The sequence below is a fragment of the Gadus morhua genome, chromosome 16 (genome assembly GCF_902167405.1).
Source record: "Gadus morhua chromosome 16, gadMor3.0, whole genome shotgun sequence".
Lineage (NCBI taxonomy): Eukaryota > Metazoa > Chordata > Actinopteri > Gadiformes > Gadidae > Gadus > Gadus morhua.
This window is the reverse complement of record NC_044063.1, coordinates 30,004,899-30,027,033: the sequence shown is the minus strand read 5'-3', so window position 1 is coordinate 30,027,033 and position 22,135 is coordinate 30,004,899. Positions and strand designations below refer to the sequence as shown.

Sequence of the window (22,135 nt, the reverse complement as noted above, 5' to 3'; positions counted from 1 at the left end):
AATTATTTTTTTCCAAGTGAATTCTCTCCATCCATGCGACTGTGTAGTTGTCTGGTGTATTGTCCACATATCCTACCACATGGTGTCCGGGATCTCTTCACTCAGTTATTTTTCCCATTTAGCTTTGACATATAATGTTGAATCATTCTTAGCTTCCATCAAACAAGAATACAGAATTGACGCAGCTCTTGGAATGACATCATTGTAAGATTGAACAATCACTTCTACCATAGGATGTATCTCATCAGCGTGTTTCTTAATTCTTTTTTTATAGTAATCCCTCACTTGTAAGAATCTGAATAAGTCCTGATTTTTTTTTTAGGCCATAAGTATTTTCTTTTATTTATCTTGAACGATTCTCATTTCACCCTTTTGGATAACCTTGCACATCACGGTTAAGCCTTGTTCACACACTACTGATCTCATTGACTTTGCATGGGGCGCTTGCGAATTGCATTTTGGGTCCGTCCGTCCTTTCGGCTCCGTGGCCTGCGTCAAAAAGTCGAGAAATGTTCAACTTTTCAGGCAGCGCCAGATCCATCGGCCAATCAGATCGCGGTTACGCAAATACACTCCGCGCGTTTCCTGGATCCATTTCGCAGTAACAAGCAGGAAGAAGCGGGAAAAATCCGGTCGCTATGTATTTTTGAAGAAATGTGGAATAATAGGATATTTTTTGTCACCTGTTGTTTGTGTCCTCTTTTGTATTAATATCCACACATCGGTTCTATTTCATCCTTACTGACCGCCAGAGGGGGTGCTTAAAGCACTGGATCTCCGCCTCGCGCATGCGCATTTCGAGTACCTAATACCAACATAGTCACCTGTGACCCCCACGTGACACCGGGAAGGCTATATCTTCCGGTGTCATTAGTGGATCTGTTCCTTACATCTTCTCGCTGCGCAGGTACCGTATTGAACCTTTGTTTGAGAAAGGAAGGAAGCTGTTACAACTGGCTACGTGCAGCCTCGTGACCAAGGTCGGAGCTGCGGGTAACCCGTCCTCCAGAGGCTGTGGCTAGTTCATACAGATACTTAGTGAAAGTAACTATAAGAAGAGTGGCCGGCGTTTGTTTGGGAGGGCAGTGTGCTCGCTCCCGCTCCCAGCACTCGTTCGCCTCTTGCTCTGTTATTGTTTGTTGTGTTAGCCGTTAGCTTTGCTCTGTTCTAACCATCAATTTTTTTTTCCCTTGCAACTTACCGGTGAAGGCAGTGCTCTCGCTCCCTCTCCCAGTAACGTTTTTGTTTGGTTTCTCCCTTGTTTAGCAGCAGAGCTTACGCTCAAGCTAATTAATATCGGTCGATTTAGTTTTCTGGTGAAGGCAGTGTTCTCGCTCCAATTAGTAGCAGCGATCACGCTCAGGCTATTTAGTTTCGGTTTTTCATTTTTTCTGGCGAGGGAAGTGCTCTCGCTTCCGCTCCCAGTACGCTGCCGGTGGCTGCCTCTATAATGGCTCACCTATGTGTCGCCTGTGCGGCTCCTCTTGAGCCTGAGGACGGCCACGACAGTTGCCCTCCTTGCCTCGGTCTCGAGCATCTGAGGGAGAGCCTCACGGACAGCGCCTGCATGAACTGCAGCCTCCTGCCTTGGGTGCTCAGAGTGGCTAGGCTAGCAGAGCTGGAGAATCGGGCAGCAGCCAACGACCCCTCTGCTTTAATGAGCCTCCCTCCCAATCAGCCCGGTCGTTCGGGACGGCAGCGGCATGATGGGGCTGCGGCTATGGGTGCCCCCCCCAAAAAGAAGGCAAGGGGCGGGCTTGCTGCTAGGGTGGACGGATTGGCGTCCGACATGGAGCAAATCCGGTCCCTCCTCGTGGCCCTTCAGCCTGGGACTGGTCAGGGGCTGGCGGGGCTACAGCCCGGCCCTCCCTCCTCCCAATTTGAAAGCGACGCCCTCTCTCTGGCGGCTTCGGCTAACCTCTTTAATGAGGCTATGACCGAGGGCGATGCCTCCCACACGTTGGATGAGGCCTCCTGCTCCTCGGCACAAGGCTCCCTGCAGGGGGCAGCAGACACCTCCATGGCGGCCATCCTGTGGACCGCTCTGGCTCGCCTGCAGCTTGACGCGGCGCAGACGGAGTCAGCCCAGGCCAGCGCCTTCTTCAGGTGCAACCCTGTCCCGGCCACATTCTCCGTCCCTCCTTCAGAGGAGTATCTGAAGGAGCTCCATGCTTGCTGGAGGGACACTAGGGCCCTATCCCACTCGACGTCGGACGCCCAGACCTTGGCTGCCATGCAGAATGCGGCACAGGTTGGGCTGGGCCGCATGCCAGCAGTCGAGCCTGCCATCGCCTCCCTAATTGTGGCTCCTGATGAGACTCTGAGGCCAAATGCCAGGTGCCCTCGGCCACAGTGCAGGGTCACAGACGACCTCCTGTCAAAGGCCTACGACGCAGTGGCGCGCATGGGTCGTATTGGGAACTCCCTTTCCCACCTGCTGCTGGGTCTTTCGACCTCTCTGCAGCAGGCCCAGGCCGAGCCGTCGCTGCAGAGTCTGAGTGACGCCTCATTGCAGGCTTTTGCCCTCATGTCGAGGGAGTTAGGGCACACTATGTCCACCCTCGTGCAGACTCGCCGCCAGGTGTGGCTTGCGCAGTCGCCCTTGACGGAGACATGTAGGAGGGTCCTTCGTGCGGTGCCGATGGAACCAGGGGAGCTCTTTGGGTCAGCTGCCCTGGAAGCACTGGAGGGGGCTGCCCGAGCTAGGCAGACCAGGCAGCAACTGTCAGGCCTAAATAGGAGTGTGTCCGCTCCTAGCAGGCCTGGGGGCCCCTCGGCAGTCCCCCAGCGGCGCTTTCAGCCACCTGATTATTCCGGGGGGCTACGTAGGTCTCAGCGGGCTGCGCAACAGCCAGCGGATGGCTTTCGGGCCCCCGAACGCCTACCTTCCTGGCAGCCCCGTGCCCCACAACCCAACCGACGCCCCCCCAGAGCCCCAGGAGGCCGGGGGGGTAGGCGCTAGGCCCTCGGGGCCGGTCGTCGGGAGTTTTTCCCATCAGCAGCTCAGTTACTGGGCTGCCTGTACTTCAGACCCTTGGGTGGTTTCCACCTTGACCCAAGGGTACGAGTTACGTTCCGACGCCGGCCCCTAGCCTTCAGCCGGGTCAACATGACTGTCGTCAACGACCCGGCAGAGGCCTTAGCTCTGGACCAGGAGTTGTCCACCCTCCTGGCCAAAGGGGCAATCGAGCCAGTGGATCCTCTGCTGCACCCCAGAGGATTCTACTCGAGATACTTTCTTGTGAAAAAGAAAGATGGCAGATTTCGCGGGGGACTCAACAGGTCCCTGAAGGTCCTGCCATTCCACATGCTCACCGCATCCGACACGCTGCGGGTGGTCGCAAGGGGAGAACGTATGCGTTAAGGGACGCATACTTCCACGTCCCAATTGCACCGCGCCATCAGCACTTCCTCCGGTTCGCCTTTCGCGGCCGGCACTTTCAATTCAGGGTACTTCCCTTTGGTCCCTCCCTCTCTCCGAGGGTATTCACCAGGGTGGTGGCGGCAGCTCTCGCACCCCTGCAGAAGCAGGGCATGAAGGTCCTGCCTTATTTGGACGACTGGCTGATCTGTGCACCTTCCCAGTCTCAGGCGGCCCGGGACACGGCTCGGCTGCTCTTGCACGTGGCCCGGCTTGGCCTGACGGTGAACTTTGTGAAAAGTCGCCTGGACCCATCCCAACGGGTCGCATACCTGGGGATGGTCCTAGACTCGGATGCTATGAGGGCCTATCTGTCACCTCAGCGTGTGACCGACATCCTCCTCTGCCTCCCCCACTTCGGGTATGGCAGGATGGTACCATTCATTCTTTGCCTGCAGCTCTTGGGCAAGCTGACAGCTGCCTCAGCTGTGGTGCCCCTCGGCTTGCTGTCTCTGTGCCCTATGCAGATGTGGCTGAACAGCCTCCACTTTGACCCCAAGTGGCACAGGCACCGAAAGGTCAGAGTGTCTCTTCTCTCTGTGCCTCTTCTCTCTGTCCCCATGGAGGAAGAGGTCGTATATGTCTGTGGGTGTACCCATGGGTACCATTCCATCTCGTCGGGAGCTGGTCACGACAGACGCCTGCCTATCGGGATGGGGCGCGGTTTGGCAGGGCAGGACTGCCCAAGGGCAGTGGCCGGCCCAGAACCTCGCTCACTCAATCAATGTGCTAGAGCTCAGGGCGGTACAGCTAGCACTCAATCATTTTCTGCCTCATTTGAGAGGCAAGCATGTGCTGGTTCGATCCGACAACATGTCAGCTGTTGCCCAGATCAACCACCAAGGGGGGACCCGGTCTTCACGGCTACTCCGGGTATCTCGGGACTTGTTGGCCTGAAGCATATCCCCGCCTGGCCAGCGTGCGGGCGGTCTTCATACCGGGGCAACGGAACCAGGTCGCAGATTTTCTATCGCGGCAGAAGCCCCCACCGGGGGAGTGGCGGCTTCATCCGGAGGTGGTGGAGACGATGTGGGGTCTCTTTGGCAGGGCGGAGGTGGACCTCTTTGCATCAGAGGAATCCGCACATTGCCCCCTCTGGTTCTCCTGGACGGAGGTGACCGGCCCCCTCGGACAGGACGCCTTAGCTCACGACTGGCCACAGAGTCCTCTGTATGCCTTCCCGCCGCTGCCCCTGATTCTCCCCACACTTCAGAGGGTGTTTCTGCGGGGCCACAGGTTACTTCTGGTGGCCCCCTACTGGCCAGGGAGACTCTGGTTTCCACTGCTGCGCAGGCTCTGCTGCAGCTCTCCATGGCGCCTCCCCTGCAGGAAGGACCTCCTTTCGCAGCTGGGGGGCCAGATTTGGCACCCAGATCCCCGTCGCCTCCAGCTCTGGGCCTGGCCGCTGCAGGGCCCGACTCACTGCTGAGTGTTTGCACTGAGACAGTCAGGGGTACTATTCTGAATGCCAGGGCACCATCTACCAGAGCACAGTATGCCAACAGATGGAAGTTATTCTCTGACTGGTGTAGGGGTAAGGCAGTAGACCCAGCGCGTTGCTCCGTGGCCACCGTTCTGGAGTTTTTGCAGTCCCTCCTGGATGATGGTCGCTCTCATTCCACCTTGAGGGTCTATGTGGCTGCTATCTCTTCCCGACATGAGATGGTTGACGGAGCCACAGTGGGGTGCCACAGGTTGGTGTCCCTCTTCCTTAGGGGGGCCCTGAGGCTACGTCCCCCTAGGACTCTGAGGACTCCAGCTTGGGACCTGCCCCTGGTGCTGGAGGCCATGTCATCACCTCCTTTTGAGCCTCTGACCCAGATAGGGTTGAAGTGGCTGTCCATGAAGGTGGCTTTTCTGCTCGCCATTACCACTGCGAAGCGGGTCGGGGAGTTGCACGCCCTATCCGTGGCAGATACATGCCTGCGGTGGAACCCTGATGGCTCAGGTGTAGTTTTATGGCCCAATGTGGCGTTCCTGCCCAAGGTGCTTTCACGCACCTATTTTAACCAGCCTATCCAGCTGGCACGTTTTAACTCCCCATCTCAGGGGAATGAGTCCGAGATGCTGTGCCCGGTACGGGCGCTTAGGGCTTACATTGCTGCTACGGCCGGTATACGGCAGTCCGAGCAACTGTTTGTGTGTCACGGTGGCCCTAACAGAGGTTCTGCCTTGTCTAAACAGAGGCTGTCCCACTGGGTCGTCAACGCCATTAAACACGCCTATGTGGCCAGTGGCCGCCCCCCGCCATCCGGGTTGAGGTGCCACTCCACCAGAAGTGTGTCGACATCATGGGCCGCACTAAGAGGTGTATCCCTGGAGTCAATCTGTGCCGCGGCATCATGGACGTCACCGGGCACCTTTACAAGGTTTTACCGTGTCAACGTCGCCAGTCCCCACCCGATGAGTGTGGTCCTACTGCCAAGCTCTGCTACCTCCAATGAGTGAGGTGGGTGTTGGATTCTTTGTGACCTTTTTGGTCACAAAGAATCGGCGGTGCTTAAACCACCATCCAGTGCTTTAAGCACCGCCTCTGGCGGTCAGTAAGGATGAAATAGAACGATAGTTACGAATGTAACTACGGTTCTATGAATCCTGGATGACCGCCAGAGCGTTCAGTCACTCAGAATCCTTGTGTTCTCGCGAGAAGATTCTAGGAACAGATCCTCTAATGACACCGGAAGATATAGCCTTCCCGGTGTCACGTGGGGGTCACAGGTGACTATGTTGGTATTAGGTACTCGAAATGCGCATGCGCGAGGTGGAGATCCAGTGCTTTAAGCACCGCCTCCGGCGGTCATCCAGGATTCATAGAACCGTAGTTACATTCGTAACTATCGCTTTGTAGAGGGAGGCGATTTGATTGGCTGCAGTATGCGTCTACAAAGGCTATCCCCTATACGTCAGACACGCCCTCGGCCATCCGCCGACGGACGCATGTTGTGTGAACAAGGCGTCATACCCATCTCGGTCCACTTTTTGATTCTGGTATCAGAAATTCCCGGTCCGAATTCTTTATCAAAAGCTATCCATTTTAATAGACCAAGGCTGAATCCGAATACTTAGTACATACTATATCTGTTCAGTGTCTACTACTTGACCGTACTTGACTGTGTAGTACGGTCTACAGCTATGCGTAGAACGCCTCCGAACGCTTCCGAACACCGCCGAAACTCCACCGGATGTTTGGAGATGACGTATCCCCCCTCAGATGCCGGCAAAATTACCTTGATAAGTTACCTGTTTTCCGTCTTGTCATCGTTGCTATTAAATTAAAAATTTATCTTTTTACTTAATTACTTACTTTACCTTTTGACTCTTTTTAATGTCTCTTTTTTTCGCTGCTTTCTACAACGTCTTTCTGGTGGTGTCGGGTGGTCGGGTCAGCCATCTCTTCTTCGATCGTTACCAGACTCCGGTTGCATTCTGGGATAGCGTAGTGAACTCCGTTGTTTACTGTGGCGGTAGTACGCATTTGGAAACGTTTTCCGTACTACACAATGCGTACTGAGCATTCGGACGCACTATATTTGTGGCGTACTACAAAATCCATACTATATAGCAGTCAAGTATGAGTATTCGGATTCAGCCCAAGTTCCCTTCCCACTTTAAGTTGTTTGATAACGGAATACAATGTATTTGAGAAAGAAGTTGTTATTGGGTCTAATTCTTCCTCTTCTTTAGTATGGGTGGGAATTTCTTTCCCCATGAGTGGTTGAACCAGGGGCCCAGATGTAGGCACTTCAATATCTCTCCAACGAGCTACATAATCGACATTACACCAGTAAATAAGTGGACTACTGTATTAAAGTATTCCCTGAAGTTAGGAAGTGCCAGTCTTTTGGCAGCTGTAGAGTGGAATATCGAATTCTGTTTTTTCCCCCCCCAAATAAATCTAGACATCAGTGTATCCCAATTGTGAAACTGGATATGTGGTATACAAACAAAATGTGTTATACAGGCAAAATATTCATTTTCCCTGCCTTTATCCTTTCAGTGAGGCTCAGTGGATAAGTTCACCACTTTTCAATTTCGTTCTGTATGTTGCCATCAATATGGTCATAGTTGTTTCGGAAAAGCTGTGACAAGTTTTTGGTTATGCTAATGCTTGAATATTTAATTGATTTAGCTTTCCAATTCCATTTAAATTCTTTAAGTTCTTAATTTGGAGAGCAGTAAAACGTAAGAATTTGAGTTTTAGATAAGTTTAATTTGTAACCTGAGTGTACCCCAAAATGTTCTAAAATTTGGAAAAGTTCCATAAAGAAGATCTTTTAATATGATGAAAACGTCGTCCGCGAAAAGACTTATAGCATGGTTTTGGTCATTGATATCTATTCCTGTTATTACATCCTCTTGTCTAATCATTTGGGCTAATGGTTCTATATAGAGAGCAAACATGGTAGGTCTGGTTCCTCTTTCCGAAGTAAATCTATACGATAGTGAGCCGTTTACTTTAATTCTAGCTGTTGGTTTGCTATAGAATGATTTAATGCATTGAATTGTTTTCTCATTCAATTAAAACATAGTAAATCCCAGTTGACCCTATCGAATGCCTTTTCGGCACGTAGGCTGATCAATGCTGCTGGTATTTTATTTTTTGTATTTTATAGTGCTGTCAGTTAACGCAAACCAATTTTAACTGCGTTAATTTTTTTATCGCGCGATTAACGCTCTTTTGGCTTGGCAAACGTTGTAGTTTTTTCACCTGCTGCAACAACTTGCCACATTAGAAAAACCGCTACCGCGACAACAGCTTTCCGGGTGGCGTCCATGTTTTCCTCCAACGACCAAGCGAAATAATAAAACGCTTGAAGTGTGGGCGTGGCGTCAGATCCGAGATCCGAGTCGGTTCGCAGAGAATACTCGAACGCAGCTCTGTTCAAGCCCGCACAAGAGTTCATTGTTGTCATTAGCTGTTACGTCTTTCTGACCAATCGCAGTTCAAGGGCCACCTGGGCTGTACCACTTCGGGAGAGGCCGCTCGGTTACTCCCCTCTAGACAAAATCGACTTGGTTGCGACTTTGACAGTTTGAGTGTTGCGTCTGTTGAATGAGTGAGGTCGCAGGCGCACAGCTCAAGGCCTGATTCCACCGGAGGCGTACGCGCCGCGGTCACCGCTGCTGATCGATTCCACTCTAATCAATGAGACCATTTCCACCGGGCGCGCCGCGGAACGTTTCAGTAGCGTCCCAGGAGCGGCGTACTGCGCCGCGGCGCTATCTTTCCGTCCAATTCTATTTTTGCCGCGAGCCGCTGCTAAACTGCGTCAATTTCGACAGAGCAGGTCGAGCCGGGCAGGAAGTGAAAAGTAAAAGCCATAGAGCATCCGGTCAATTTTCAAAATAAAACACAATACTCAGCTCATATAACTTCACATCAACATTATAACGTCATGACCGGTGGCACCAGGTCAGCAGTCAATCAATCAAAGGGTCTAAGAGGGTCGGCAATATGGACGACGAGAGACTCATTTTCGAAGTTCAGCAACATGAAGTCATTTATGTACCAAATCATCCTTTTTATAAGGAAAATGTCAGAAAGGACAAAGCGTGGCATTTAATTACAATAGTTTTGGGAGTGGAAGGTGAGTACATTAGGTTTAGGATTATCGGAGGACGCAGCCGTTCCGCGGCGCAGCCGTTCCGCGGCACGTACGCGTCCGGTGGAATCCCGGTGTTAAGGCCTCCACACACCGGCGCCGCAGCGGCGCGTCAAAAACTCTGCCCCCATTATTCCGGGTGTACTAGCCCACACCGGCGCCGACTAGCTGCGCGGCAGCGTTCCGCGCCGCGCCGCCCAACTACTCTTCGAGCCCATGTTCTATTCCCGAGCGTCGCCGCCCCTGAAAAAGCGCTTTGTAAAAGCTGGTTTGTACATCCCGGGTCCCGTAGGCACCTCCATATCTACCCCTCACCACTGGATGTCGCCCTCTTTCGTTTGTGAGAAACAATTACGAGAATGGACGATGAGAGACTGGTCGTCGAGGTGGAAAAATATGTCGAATTGTATGACCAAAGTTCCCGTCATTACAAAGACAACTCCAAAAAGGTCATTGCCTGGCGAGCCATAGCTCTGGAGATTGGATCTTCAGGTGAGAAATCAACAATGGTGGACTAATTACCCAAACCATTAACCATAATGGGAAATAGACGAAATCAAGTCACATAATCACACCATGTAGGTAGAAACCAGATTACTTGTAATATATATATTTTTATATATATTACGCAATGCAAGGCAAGGCAACTTCATTCATATAGCACTTTTAATACATGAAGCAGACTCAAAGTGCTTCACATAGAAACATTCTCATACAATAAAATAGATAAGTAAAAGAAAACACAGGCAAAGCTCAAAAAGGCATGTATTAACTGTCTCTCTTGTATCAGATCATGTATTATGTAACTGTCTCTCTGGATTTAAGGAAAAATAACATTAAGTGTCTTGAGCACTCAAATAAAATACACTGGCTACTGAATCCAGCACAGCAATAACATCACTGTATTTATCCCGAGGGATAAAAAAAAAAGTATATATATATATGCAAAAGAGTATACCAGAGAGGGATAAAAACTAGATTATAGGTCATCGTATAGGCTGCACCATATGGTTCTGCCATTGCACACTTAGTGGCGAATTGAAATATTGGCGTGCCTCTCAGGATCTGCACGGAGCTCCTGGACCAGATTGTGGCATACCCCCTGTTCTTGCCTCTGTTCATTGATGGGGTGCACCCAAACCCTTCGTCTTCTCCTTGCCTGCCTACAGCGCAGGAGAAGAAGGGCAGCCCCCCTCTGTCTGGCAACAGTTATTTATTCTGTTGAAATAAAAAAAACCTCAATAAAATTTAAAAGAGCTTGCTCAATTAAAATGGATAACTACTGGCTGCATACATGTAAATGTGTGGCTATGTTAAGGCTATATAGATAGATAGATAGATAGATAGATTGATAGATAGATAGATAGATAGATAGATAGATAGATAGATAGATAGATAGATAGATAGATAGATAGATAGATAGATAGATAGATAGATAGATAGATACTGTATTGGTCCCAATGGGGATCAATAAAGCCATCCAGGAGCTCAATACAATAAATACACACAATAACAATTGGCCTTAAAAGGTGACTGCACAATATACTAAAAAGGCTTAATAGAAGGTCCTGCAGTTATTGAGATTGTTGATGCAGTAGATGAATAATGGCAAAATATAAAATAAATAAGAAATGACAGTAAATAAAACGATAAAGTGCCCTACAAACTAAGTTGATCTGATGCTTGAAAACATACTTTCACTTCGCAGATTATACATTTTTTCAAATTATTCAGCCAAAAAGATGGAAAATAAATAAACTAGGCTACAATAGGCTACTCACCCATTGCGTTTCGTCTCTTTGCTGCGGTTGATTGACAGGTGACTTCCTGATTTTATACTGCAGCGCGGCCGTCGCGCCGCCTCCTGTTGGTGCTAGGGGCGTGCTTTTGACGCGCGTAAAATGCGCGCCGCGCGGCTGCGGCGCCGGTGTGTGAAGGCCTTTAGGCTGCCGGACGGCGCTGCAAGGAACTTTTCTAAACGCAATATTGTTATCCCGCAGTAATCACCCCGACAACCCCGAAACGTTAACGGGCCACCGGGAATTCTCCCGACTCTCCTGATTACCACTCCGCCACCATGTGTGTGTGTTTAGGCGTTAGTCGATAGCCTGGTAATGTGTATAGGCCTACGTACGGTAGGAATATTCATACTGGTATAAATAATAAATGTTATAGTATTTCCCATCTTTGCTGAGCAAGAGTTTTGTTCGAAAGTTCAGTGATTGAAACAAATAATGTCCTGGGCTATTGAAGTTTTATGGTAGGCCTACCACTGTCATGCACCTACCCGATGTCAAGTGGACCGGGTTGAATTCACTGCGGGTCTCTCTTCTTACTGTCCTTCTCAACGCTCTCTGATCTCACGAAAAGGCTAGCAGCACGAAATCAAGGGATATTTAGAATTGAAAAAAAATTGCGATTAATCGCGGGTTAACTGACATTAATGCAATTAATCGCCATTAAATATTTTAATCGCTTGACAGCACTAGTATTTTATGTATAATGTGAAGTATTCTCCTGATATTATCCTGAGTTTGTCGACCAAAGACAAAGCCTGTTCCTCATCTATCAAATCTGATACTATTGTTTGGAGCCTGTTTGAAATTATAGTGGTATAAAGTTTGTAATCTATATTAAGTATTGATATTGGTCTATAATTTTGGCAGTATTCTTTATCCTTTAGTGGTTTGGGAATGAATTGTAATTAGCTATTGCTTCCTTCCACGAGGGAGGAGTGTTATCTTTGGTAATGGTCCAAATAAAGGCTCTAAGTAATACAGGCGACAGATCTTTTTGAAGTTTTTTGTACTACTCAGATGGTTTTGCCTTGTTTGTCTTCAATTTTCTTATTGCCTTTTGGATTTCATCTGTAGATATCTTTGCTGTTATGCGTTCATTTTGCACTTTAAAGGAGGCACATCCAGGGAGTCTAGATATTTTTTAGTATCCTTATGATTTGTTGTCGATGTTTGGGCGTAAAGATCTTTGTAATAATCCGTGAACATATTTTCAATTTATTTTGGTTCATATTTAATTTGGTTGGTATTAGGATCACGTAGTTTATTGACTGTAATCCCTGCCTGTTGCTTAATCTTCTCGGCAATAATTTGGCATCTTTAGGTCCTAATTCATAGTAATTTTGTTTTAAATACCTACCTTTATCTACATTTCCTGTTGTAATATTCTATTAATTTGGTTTCTCACCTCTTTCATTTGTTGCTGTATTTTTTTGTCTGTTTTCTCTTTATGTTTTTGCTCCAATTGTTTCAGGTCAGCTAACAGAGACTTGTACTGAGTTTATTTTTCTTTTTTAAGTTTACTTGTAATTGCAATTAATTTTGATGGAGGGTTCTGCTTCGAGGTTTCCATTCTCCCACCATAGGAAACGTAGGTAATCTTGATCTTCTGCCTTCACGTGGAACTGTTGAAACATGTGCTCAATATCACGCATGATTGCTACAGGACCTTGACGAACCGACAGAGGACTCCAACCAAGGTATTTGTCAACTCTGGGCTTGTCAGGAGATGATCATTTAGGCATGTCTCTTTAAATCTTGCGGAGCAGCCAAAGCCGACACGTATTTTCCCAGGCTTTTGCGGATGATACGCCCCGTGGTGGGGAATGTACCATGCTGGGGCTTTGCTGATGTCTTCTTCTGGGACCGTTTCTGCATCTCCACGGGTTATGGTCTCGTCCATGAAGGTCTTGTAGTCTTGGTAGTACTGCTTGTTTCTCTTCAGCTTCCTTTCTAGGCATCTGAGACGGTGGATAGCACATATCTTGTTATCTGGTTGTTGTTAGTTGGGTACGTCTTTCTTGAATGGCAGTTGCATTTCATAATCACCATTCTCCTTGAGCCTGATGCACTTTTCCATCCTTGACAGGAATCTGAGGTCTTCTTGAGATATGTTGCGGGCCTCTGAAGCTCTTTCCACAAAGTCAGATTCCAGCACCTTGATGACAGCTGCAGGCGAGACAACTTCCTGGACCTGTGTTCAACAGACATAGTGCACTTCGCTTGTGAGGTTTGAAAAGGATGGATTACCTGGTAACACTTGCTTCACGATGACGTGGTGACTCATTCCAATCGCATCTCCATAGTCGAGACATAGGTTGCTGTAGCCAACTACACTCCAGCCCAAGTCCGTTTTCAGTGCAAAGGGCTGATTTTCTTCACCAGAATCCACTTGGCACGAGTGCTTGTGGACAGTTGTACACAATAAGCAAGCCTACTTCGCAGCTTTGGTGCGAAGCTATCTCGTCTGCGATGTGTTCGAGATCTGGCCATGCTTTCGCCGTCTTTGGTGTGGGAATATGATCTCTGTTTGCCGGTATGAATTCTCTTGTATAGGTCAGTGGCAGGGGAATTATCTTGTCCGAATAAATTCCTCTCACTTGCAGACCAATCAGTTTCCTACAGGACACAACAGTGTCTCTTGAAGCCATTGTTGAGAGCTGGTTCGTTCTTCGCATGTAGAGCCTTTGCCGTGTCGTCCAGGAGAACGGTTGTGTCACTGTGTATCCAGAAGTGCATACACAAGAACTTCACGATCAGGCTCACTTGTGGCTGACACCCACACTGGGATGATGGTGGACGTATGACTTTCTTTGACATGCTGGAGGACTGGATGTTGCTTCAAGTGAGGTTCTTGCTGCCCTATCCTGTGACTGTTCAATTTTGCGTCCATTTGACATTTCTCTTCCTGCATCAGGCATTGTTGACATCCTTCCTTGGTGAGATTATCATGGAGGCAAGTCGGGTGTTTTTTCTCACACATTTTGCAGATCATTCTGTTTTCGCAGTCCTTTGAGCGGTGGCCAGACTTCAGACAGCCAAAGCACAACCTCTTTTCTCGCACAAACTTGAATCGGCATTTGGGCCATTTCCATCCATGAATTTATAAAACTTGTGAAGACTGTGCCCTGTCCTTTCACAGAACACACAGCTTGTGGTGGCAGCCTATCCGTCTGAATTTGTCGCCAATACCTTTGCTCCAGGACCTCTGTTCATTGGATCCTTGCGCTTCACACTTTCAACTGGTTTTAGAGCATGGAGGTATGATATCGGGTTGCAGGCGATTTTTGCTTCACGTGCACCGAACTTGACAAACTGGCTGAAGCTTGGGTACCTTCGACTATGTTCTTCCTCTTCCATTACCTTCCTATTCCATCTTGAGCTCAGCCAGTCTGGAAGTTTAGCAAGCATTTTCTGATTCTCATTGCAGTCATTGAGCACCTCAAGACCCTCAATCTGAGACATGGCGGCTTCACAGCTGCGGAGGTAGTCAGCAAGTTCTTGGAGTTCCGAGCTTCCTTTGGAGCTTATCTTGGGCCATGAATCAAGCTTGTCTCTGAAAGCTTTGGCGATGAGGAATGGATTGCCATATCTCTCTTCTAAGATGGTCTGCGCTGCGTAATATGCGGACTCTGTGCCTAGAAGGAAATTACTCTCTATGGCCCTTTTCGCAACTCCACCCACATACCTTCGCAGGTAATATATCTTCTATGTTTTTCCAGTCAATCAGCATATTAAATGAATCCTTCCAGTCGTTGAATCTGAGAGGATCGCCGTTGAACGTTGATGGTTCAGGTATAGGAAGACGATTGCGCTGATGAGTCTGCGAACACTTTCACGAGGGCTGCAGTTGTATCTTCTTTGTTAAAAAGTGGCATAGCTTGTGGTGGAGGGTGATGCTTTGACATGTTACTTTCCTGTTTGACCTCTTTCTTCTCCTATTTCAAGGGGAAATGTTGATGTAGCAGCGCTTCCACTTCTTCATCTGAGCATTCATTCTGCTCATATACTTGCTGTCGTGCCTTGGCAGCCTTTAGCTTCCTTAAAGTATCCATTCGCTCTATTTGCCTGCGCTTGCCCTCCAGAACCCTCTTCCTCTCTGATTCTTCAACTTCGAGAACCCTCTTCCTCTCTGATTCTTCAGCTTCGAGTTTTTCAAGTTTTTCGATATATTGTTCCTTTTCGAGCAGCAGCTTCAGTAGCGCCGTATTGCATGTGTGAAGAAGACTGAACTCCCGCCCCAGAAGGTGGTACCTCAGCTTGTCCAGGGCCTCCTTCTCCACGGTGGAGTAATTCTTCTCATTGGAGAGGAGTTTCCTACTGATGTAGGTCACGGGGTGTTTCTCTCCCACCCGGACCTGGGATAATACCGCTCCCAGTCCTACTTTGGACGCATCTGTGTGTACTATCAGGGGCAGAGAGAAATCAGGGGTTAACAAGATGGGTTCCGAGCAGAGGGCTCACCGAAGGAGTCCGAATGCCATCTCTGCTGCCTCTGACCAGGTTACACAGTCTGGCAGGGGCTTCCGGGTCAGATCATGAAGGGGGCTGGCCAAAGTGGCAAAAACCGGGGATAAACCTCAGGTAGTTTCCTACCAGACCCAGGTACGAGTTTTTTTGAGGTGGGGTGGGGCCAGTCCTGGATGGCCGCAACCTTGGTCTCCTGGGGTCGGACGTTCCCATGTTCGACTTGGTAACCTAGATGGACGTTTCCTCCAGACCCAGGCGGCACTTGGCGGGGTTGGCCTTGAGGCCGGCCTTCCTCAACTCCCCCAGGACCGTCCGCAGCTGTCGGAGGTGGATATCCCAGCTGGCCCTGTGGATTATGATGTCTTCGATGTATGCTGCTGTGTACGCCTGGTGTGGCCGCAGGAGTTGGTCCATCATCAGCTGGAATGTGGCGGGTGCGCCATGGACGCGTTGGACCGTGCCTGCCTTGCGCTGAGTTGTTGACGGGGGGGGGCAGCTGCACCGGTTGCAGCGTCGATATTTACGCCATTGATTAATAATATTTTGACCATTACATAAATGCCTTAAATAAATGCCGAATCTGTATCTCTCATAAAGAATATCGTCAGACAATGCCAAGGGATCGGTTCTGTCCCGAAAAACCCTCTGTCTCCGGAGAAACGCCTGTACGAAAAGTGCGCCGAGGTCCATGGGAACACCCACAAATGGTGACGCAATTATCGGAGGAGGGGCTAGGAAGCTGCGCACGCCGATATAAGTAGCCGATCTCCGGGTAGACTCGCTGAAAAGCTGCTCCCGACCAGGTTTGGTTGCGAGCGTAAGTCACCAATGGTCATACAGCGACGCTTAAAGAGATCGACTTCCATGGTACAGCTAACCCAGGCTTTCAGCTCAACATACCTTGCTAACCCTCTAATCGAGCTTAGTAGTACAGGCCCCTGGATTGGGCTTCGAGGGTTTGTTTACCGGCGTTGCTATTGTTTCCGGTCTTGCGTGTTCCAACGGTTTATTAGGTATCTAATAAATCGCTGTCTAATCAATACTTCATTCACTGCCTCTTCCGTGGTTATTACAATATTATGAATAGACTGCTCTGTAAAAAAATAAATAATAATAATTATACCAGATAATTTTTCAGTCGCACCGGTGCGCCCAAATAAAATATTTGGTCACACTTCCCCGAATTCTAGGCGCTTGTGCGCCCAAATAAGGGACACTCTGGAGCCCTGTGTCTGGTTTGGGGATCAGGACGACGGGGCTAGACCAGGCGCTAGACCAGTGGTTCCCAAACTTTTTGTGCCCAAGGCACACCAAAGGACAAATAAAAATTTCAAGGCACACCTATTGTGCAAAATAGCCTTATAACACGTGTTATCACTAATGTCATCTGTTTATCTGTTAAGTTTATAATTATTTACTAATGCCAAATAAGATGTGACAAAGACAACTATTCTACTCATGAAATATTTATTAACAAAATACTTATAATAAATATATAAATATTTAAACTTTATCAAATTGGGCTTAATCAAACACACCCATTTCAACCAGACAGGTGAGGCAAAGGAAACAGAAATTCAGCAGAGAACTGTCCATGAGAAAGCTGCATGGTCCTGAATCTGACCCACAAATTATAACTAACATTTAGAATCAGGCTTTTTTTATAAATATTCGGCCTACTAACAAATCAGTGGGACACATGTGCCTGTCGGGGCGCACAGATTTTTTTAATCCTTGGTGGCACGGAGGAGAGGGCCACTCGCAAGTCCTGCTCAACAGAGAGCCATGACCTGGTCTTGTTCTTCATGTAAACAAAAGTGGAGAACGCCAACTCACACAGGTAGGTGGTGGGGAAATGAAGAAGTTGGTCGATAGCATGGTGGGAGATGGTTGGATATTCTGATGCACAAACCAACCAAAACTGATGGAGTGTGAGCTCACTAAATTTCTGTTTCAGCGTGCGGTCCGCACGGAGCTCTGTGCTCTCCTCTCTCTCCTTCATAGTGAGCTTCTCGGTTGAGGACTCGGACTCCTGGTTGAATGGGTCTCGGATCCAGTCATTGTCCTCGATGTCCGCCACACGTGGAAAATAGCGCTCAAACCTCTCTTTTAAGGTCTGAAGGTGTTCGGCATATATAGCGCGCTCACTGGCTGCCTGTGGCGCAGCTGATGCCAGCGGGAACATGTTCATGGAGCCCTGTTCCAAAGCCTCGCGCCACAGGGTCAGTTTGCCCATAAAGCCCAGAATCTTGTCTGTGGATGATAAAATGTTTTCATTCCTGCCCTGAAGCTTGGCGTTTAACTCGTTGAGATGCTCAAATATGTCTGCAAGGTAAGCCAGCCTGGCGCACAAGCTCTTATCCGCGAGCCTGTCCTTATGTGGGACAGCGTGTTCACGTGAAAATTCCAAAAGCTCTTCCCGAAGCTCGTAAAAACGGGATAAGACTTTCCCCCGAGACAACCATCGTTCCTCTGTGTGGAGGATCAGGCTTTGGTGGTCGGCTCCCATCTCAGCGCACAGCTGGGAGAAAAGGCGAGATTTCAGGGGCCTTGATTTGAAGTAATTCACCATCTGCACAGCCTGATTCAGCACCTCAGTCAACTCCGGGGGCATGGTTTTGGCAACTAATGCCTCTCGGTGCAAAATGCAGTGGTTGGTCACTATCTGTGGATTTTGTGCTTTTACCTTTGCAATAAAGCCTCTCACTCTCCCCGTCATGCATGCTGCACCATCCCTGGACAGACTGACACACATACTCCAGCACAGATTGTTTTCTTTTAAGTAGTTATCAGTTACCTTGAATATTTCTTCTCCCGTTGTATGGCTTGCCATTTCTTTACAGAAGAAAAAAGTCTCTTTAATAGAGTCACCGTCAACATACCTGACGTTTGCCAGGAGCTGGGCAGCCCCACTTATGTCGGTCGATTCATCTATTTGAAGAGAAAATCTGCCGCTCGCCTGCAGTTTCTCTGTTAAATGTTGTTCAATGTCTTCTGACATTCTTCTTTTGATTGTGTTATCAGATGCCGGCAACTTGGATAGCTCATTTGCGGCATCTGGACCCAGCATGACACCTGCAATTATTTGCAGGTGCAAGCAGGGAGGATGAGTGTCTCCGCTATTGTGTGAGGCTTCTTTTGCTTTGCAATAAGCTCCGCTAGCATGTAACTAGCCTCCATTGCCTTTTCAGACACTTTCACACAATCCAACAAACGGTCTTGCTGCCTCTGGTTCAGATCCCGCGCTCTTTTGAAATAGGCCAGGTTTCTCTCAGCGTGGAAGGGATGTTTGGTTTCCAAGTGCCTCTTCAGCTTGCTTGGAACCATATTAGCATTATCTAACTTCTCCCGACAGAGGACGCACTCCGGCTGAGGAATGTTGACATCCCCGGTCCAACTGAAGCCATAAGACAGGTAACTTTCATGATACTGTCGGCTGACAGTTTTTTTCCTCTTTTCTTTCGGTGGGTTGTCGGACTCGGCAGTCTCTGCACTGTGGGTTGGTGGTTTGCTCCGCACGAGAAAGCTGTCCATTTTCCCTCTTGTTTATGTTTTAATGTTGTAGTGCCTTTGGTGTGTCACAGTCTAAATTTAATTCCCACCTGCGCAACTGCGCGAACAGCGAAATGTGGGATCCTCTGAGGATTTTTTAAATAGTTTTTAGGTAAAGAGTTTGCCTCTGTATCATGGAATGAGTGCATTCAAAGTAGTATATAGTAAATTAAAATAATTATTTTTGTATAGTTGTATACTATATTGCAGTAGGCTATGGTTGTCACAAAATCCCACGGCACACTTGGACTTGCCTCACGGCACACAGTTTGGGAACCACTGCGCTAGACGACTCCTTGATGACACGGACCTGGAGCATTCTGGCGACCTCCTCCCGGATAGTTTTCCTACGGGCTTCTGGGAACCGGTAGGGTGGGACGCACACTGTGACGCCTGGCGTTGTTTTAATGTCATGTTGGGTGACCGTGGTCCTCCCGGGTACCTCCGAGAAGGCATCCTGGTGTTGTAGGATGACTTCCTCGAGGTCCTGCTTCTAGGCAGGGCTGAGGTCGTGGGGGGGACCTCCGGTATGCGGGGACCTCCGGTATGCCACGGGGACCTCCGGTATGCCGCGCCGGGTGGCTAGAACCAAGGGAGCCGGTACCTGTTGGGAAGTTCCGGTCCGCCACTGCTTCAGCAGGTTGATATTGTAGAGTTGGGTGGGTTTGCTTCTCCCGGGCTGCCGTACCTGGTAGTTCACCTCTCCCACCCTTTAGACCACCTCGTATGGCCCCTGCCACTTGGCCAGGAATTTGCATTCCGCGGTTGGTATCAGGACCAGGACCAAGTCCCCGGGCCGAAATATGCGCAGCTGGGCTCGCCGGTTGTAGACCCGTGCCTTGGCCTGTTGGGCCTGTCAGAGATGGTCCCGGACGATGGGCCAGACCTGCGCCATGTGGCTCCGCACCTGCTCTACATGGTCCACCATGGTGCGATATGGGGAGGGCTCCCTCCCACGCCTCTTTGGCGAGGTCGAGGAGTCCCCTTGGTCTCTCATCGTACAATAAAAAAAAAACATGTGGAGGCTTGGGGTATTTTGCGGACTGCAAAGAGAAAACGGGGCAGGAGCTGGTCCCAATTCCTCCCGTCGGTCTCCATGGCCTTCTTGAGCATTTGCTTGAGTGTCTTGATGAACTGTTCAACAAGCCTGACTGTCTGGGGGTGGTACACCGAGGTTCGATGCTGTTTCACCTGGAGAAGACTAAGAAGCTCTTTCAATACCCGTGACATGAAGCAGGACCCCTTGTCTGTTAGTAATTCCCTGGCTATCCCTACCCGAATGAACAGAAGCATGAGCTCCTTAGCTACAGCCTAAGCGGTGCCGGCGCGGAGGGGCAGGGCTTCAGGATACCGGGTGGCGTAGTCCACCAATACCAATATATACCTATGACCTCGGCTCGACTTTGTGAGAGGCCCGACAATGTCTAGTGCTAACCGGTCGAATGTTACCTACATAATAGGCATGGGTTTCAGACCGAGGGTCTCGGGCAGTGCGCTGGCATTCCGGGCACACCTGACAGTACTGAACGACGTCTCTCTTCACCCCAGGCCGATAAAAACGGTCCAAAATCCTGTCCCTGGTTTTATCAATGCCTGGATGAGCCCCTAACAGAGTGTACCCTGAACAGGACTTTGCTAACATAAGGGTGGGGTACCACCAGTTGTACGGTCCCCCCCCCCCCCCCCCCCCCCACCTCTACTACCCGATACAGCAGGCCCGCCCTTGGTGCTGAGGGTGAGGTAAGCTACTCACTGATTCCCTTGCTTGGCCATCATGGGCGAGGACGTGGCCCCAGGCTTTCTTCAAGACATCGTCCTGTAGCTGGGTGCTGGCGAACTGTCCGGGTCGGACCGTTCCTCCCCCCCCTTGTTTGGAAGAAATCCGAGAACAGAGTGAGAGGGGAGCTCTCGGATCCTCCTGGTGGGCCAGTCTGTTCGGTGGCCGTCATGGTGTCCGCGGTGTCTAGGGGAGGCCCCGTAGAGTCCGCTCGGTGGGGTCCTCCTGTCGAGTGGGCTGGGGTGCCCGGTGGTGTAGGGCCATCCCCCTCGGACCCTCCGCCTTCTCCGGATGAGTTTGGGATGAGTGCTGGGGATGAGTGGGTCACCCGAGCACCATAAGTGGGTCGGCCTGGTCGACTGTGCCTTTGTTATATTTTATAAAATCCAACTTGTTTGCATTTTAACAGTCTGTTACTTTGAATGAAAATTGTGTGTAATTTTTGAAAATTACCAATAATTGTATGCTCCTCGTTCACTTTGCACTCACCACTAGATAGCGCCACTGCACTGTCAAAAGGAATGATGAGGAGAATAGAAAAGGAACCGCTACATGAGGGACACAAAGCATGAATGGGTTGTAACCGTTGTCCTCCTGCTCATCTCCCACCAGGGACCTCAGCACAGAGAACCTGGCCTTCCTCAGCAGCCGCCAGGCCCTGGCCGACCTGGCCCACTTCCGCACCGCCATGGGGACCGCCCGGGGCCTAACAAAGAGCCTGTGGGTGGCGTTTGGGGGCTCGTACCCGGGCTCGCTTGCCGCCTGGTTCCGGCTGAAGTACCCTCACCTGGTCCATGCCTCTGTGGCCACCAGTGCACCTGTCCACGCCACCGTTAACTTCCCAGGTAGGACTTGCAGCACAGCGCTCCCATGGGACTGATGAGATGATAACAAAAAATAAAATGTATTACTGTGCAAAAGTTCCTTTATTTCAGTAATTCAACTTAAAAGGTGAAACAAAAATATTATATAGACTCGTTACATGCAAAGTGAGATAATTCATGCCTTTATTTGTTATGATTTTGATGATTGTGCCTTACAGATTATGAAAACCCAAAATTCCGAATCTCAGAAAATTGTAATATTGTGAAAAGGTTTAATATTGTAGGCTCAGAGGGTCAAACTCTAATCAGCTAATGAATCCAAAAAACCTGGAAAGGGTTCCTGATGGTCTCTCAGTCTGGTTTAGTGCAATTCACAATCATGTGGAAGACTGCTGGCCTGACCGTTACCATCATTGACAACCCCCACAAGGAGGGAGAGCCTCAAAAGGTAATTGTCATAGAAATTGGATGTTTTCAAAGTGCTGTATCAAAACACATTTATAGAAAGTTAAGTGGAAGGGAAAAGTGTGGAAAAAAAAAGGGGCAAAAGCAGCAGGGGTGACCGCAGCCTGGATTGTCAGGAAAAGCCCATTCAAAAGTGTGTGGGAGCTTCACAAGGAGTGGACTGAAGTTGGATATACTGCATCAAGAGCCACCACACACAGACGGATTCAGGAAATGGGCTTCAAATG

The 22,135-nt window shown here is 49.2% G+C and overlaps 1 protein-coding gene across 1 annotated transcript in view; it reads left to right on the top strand.

Moving 5' to 3' along the window:
- prss59 (serine protease 59, putative) overlaps positions 1-22,135 on the top strand; it is a 53,638-nt gene that overhangs the window by 19,505 nt on the left and 11,998 nt on the right. Inside the window, exon 3 of the mRNA XM_030380514.1 lies at positions 21,232-21,464. Coding sequence (XP_030236374.1) covers positions 21,232-21,464 — 233 coding nt within the window. The remainder of the gene's footprint in view (positions 1-21,231; positions 21,465-22,135) is intronic.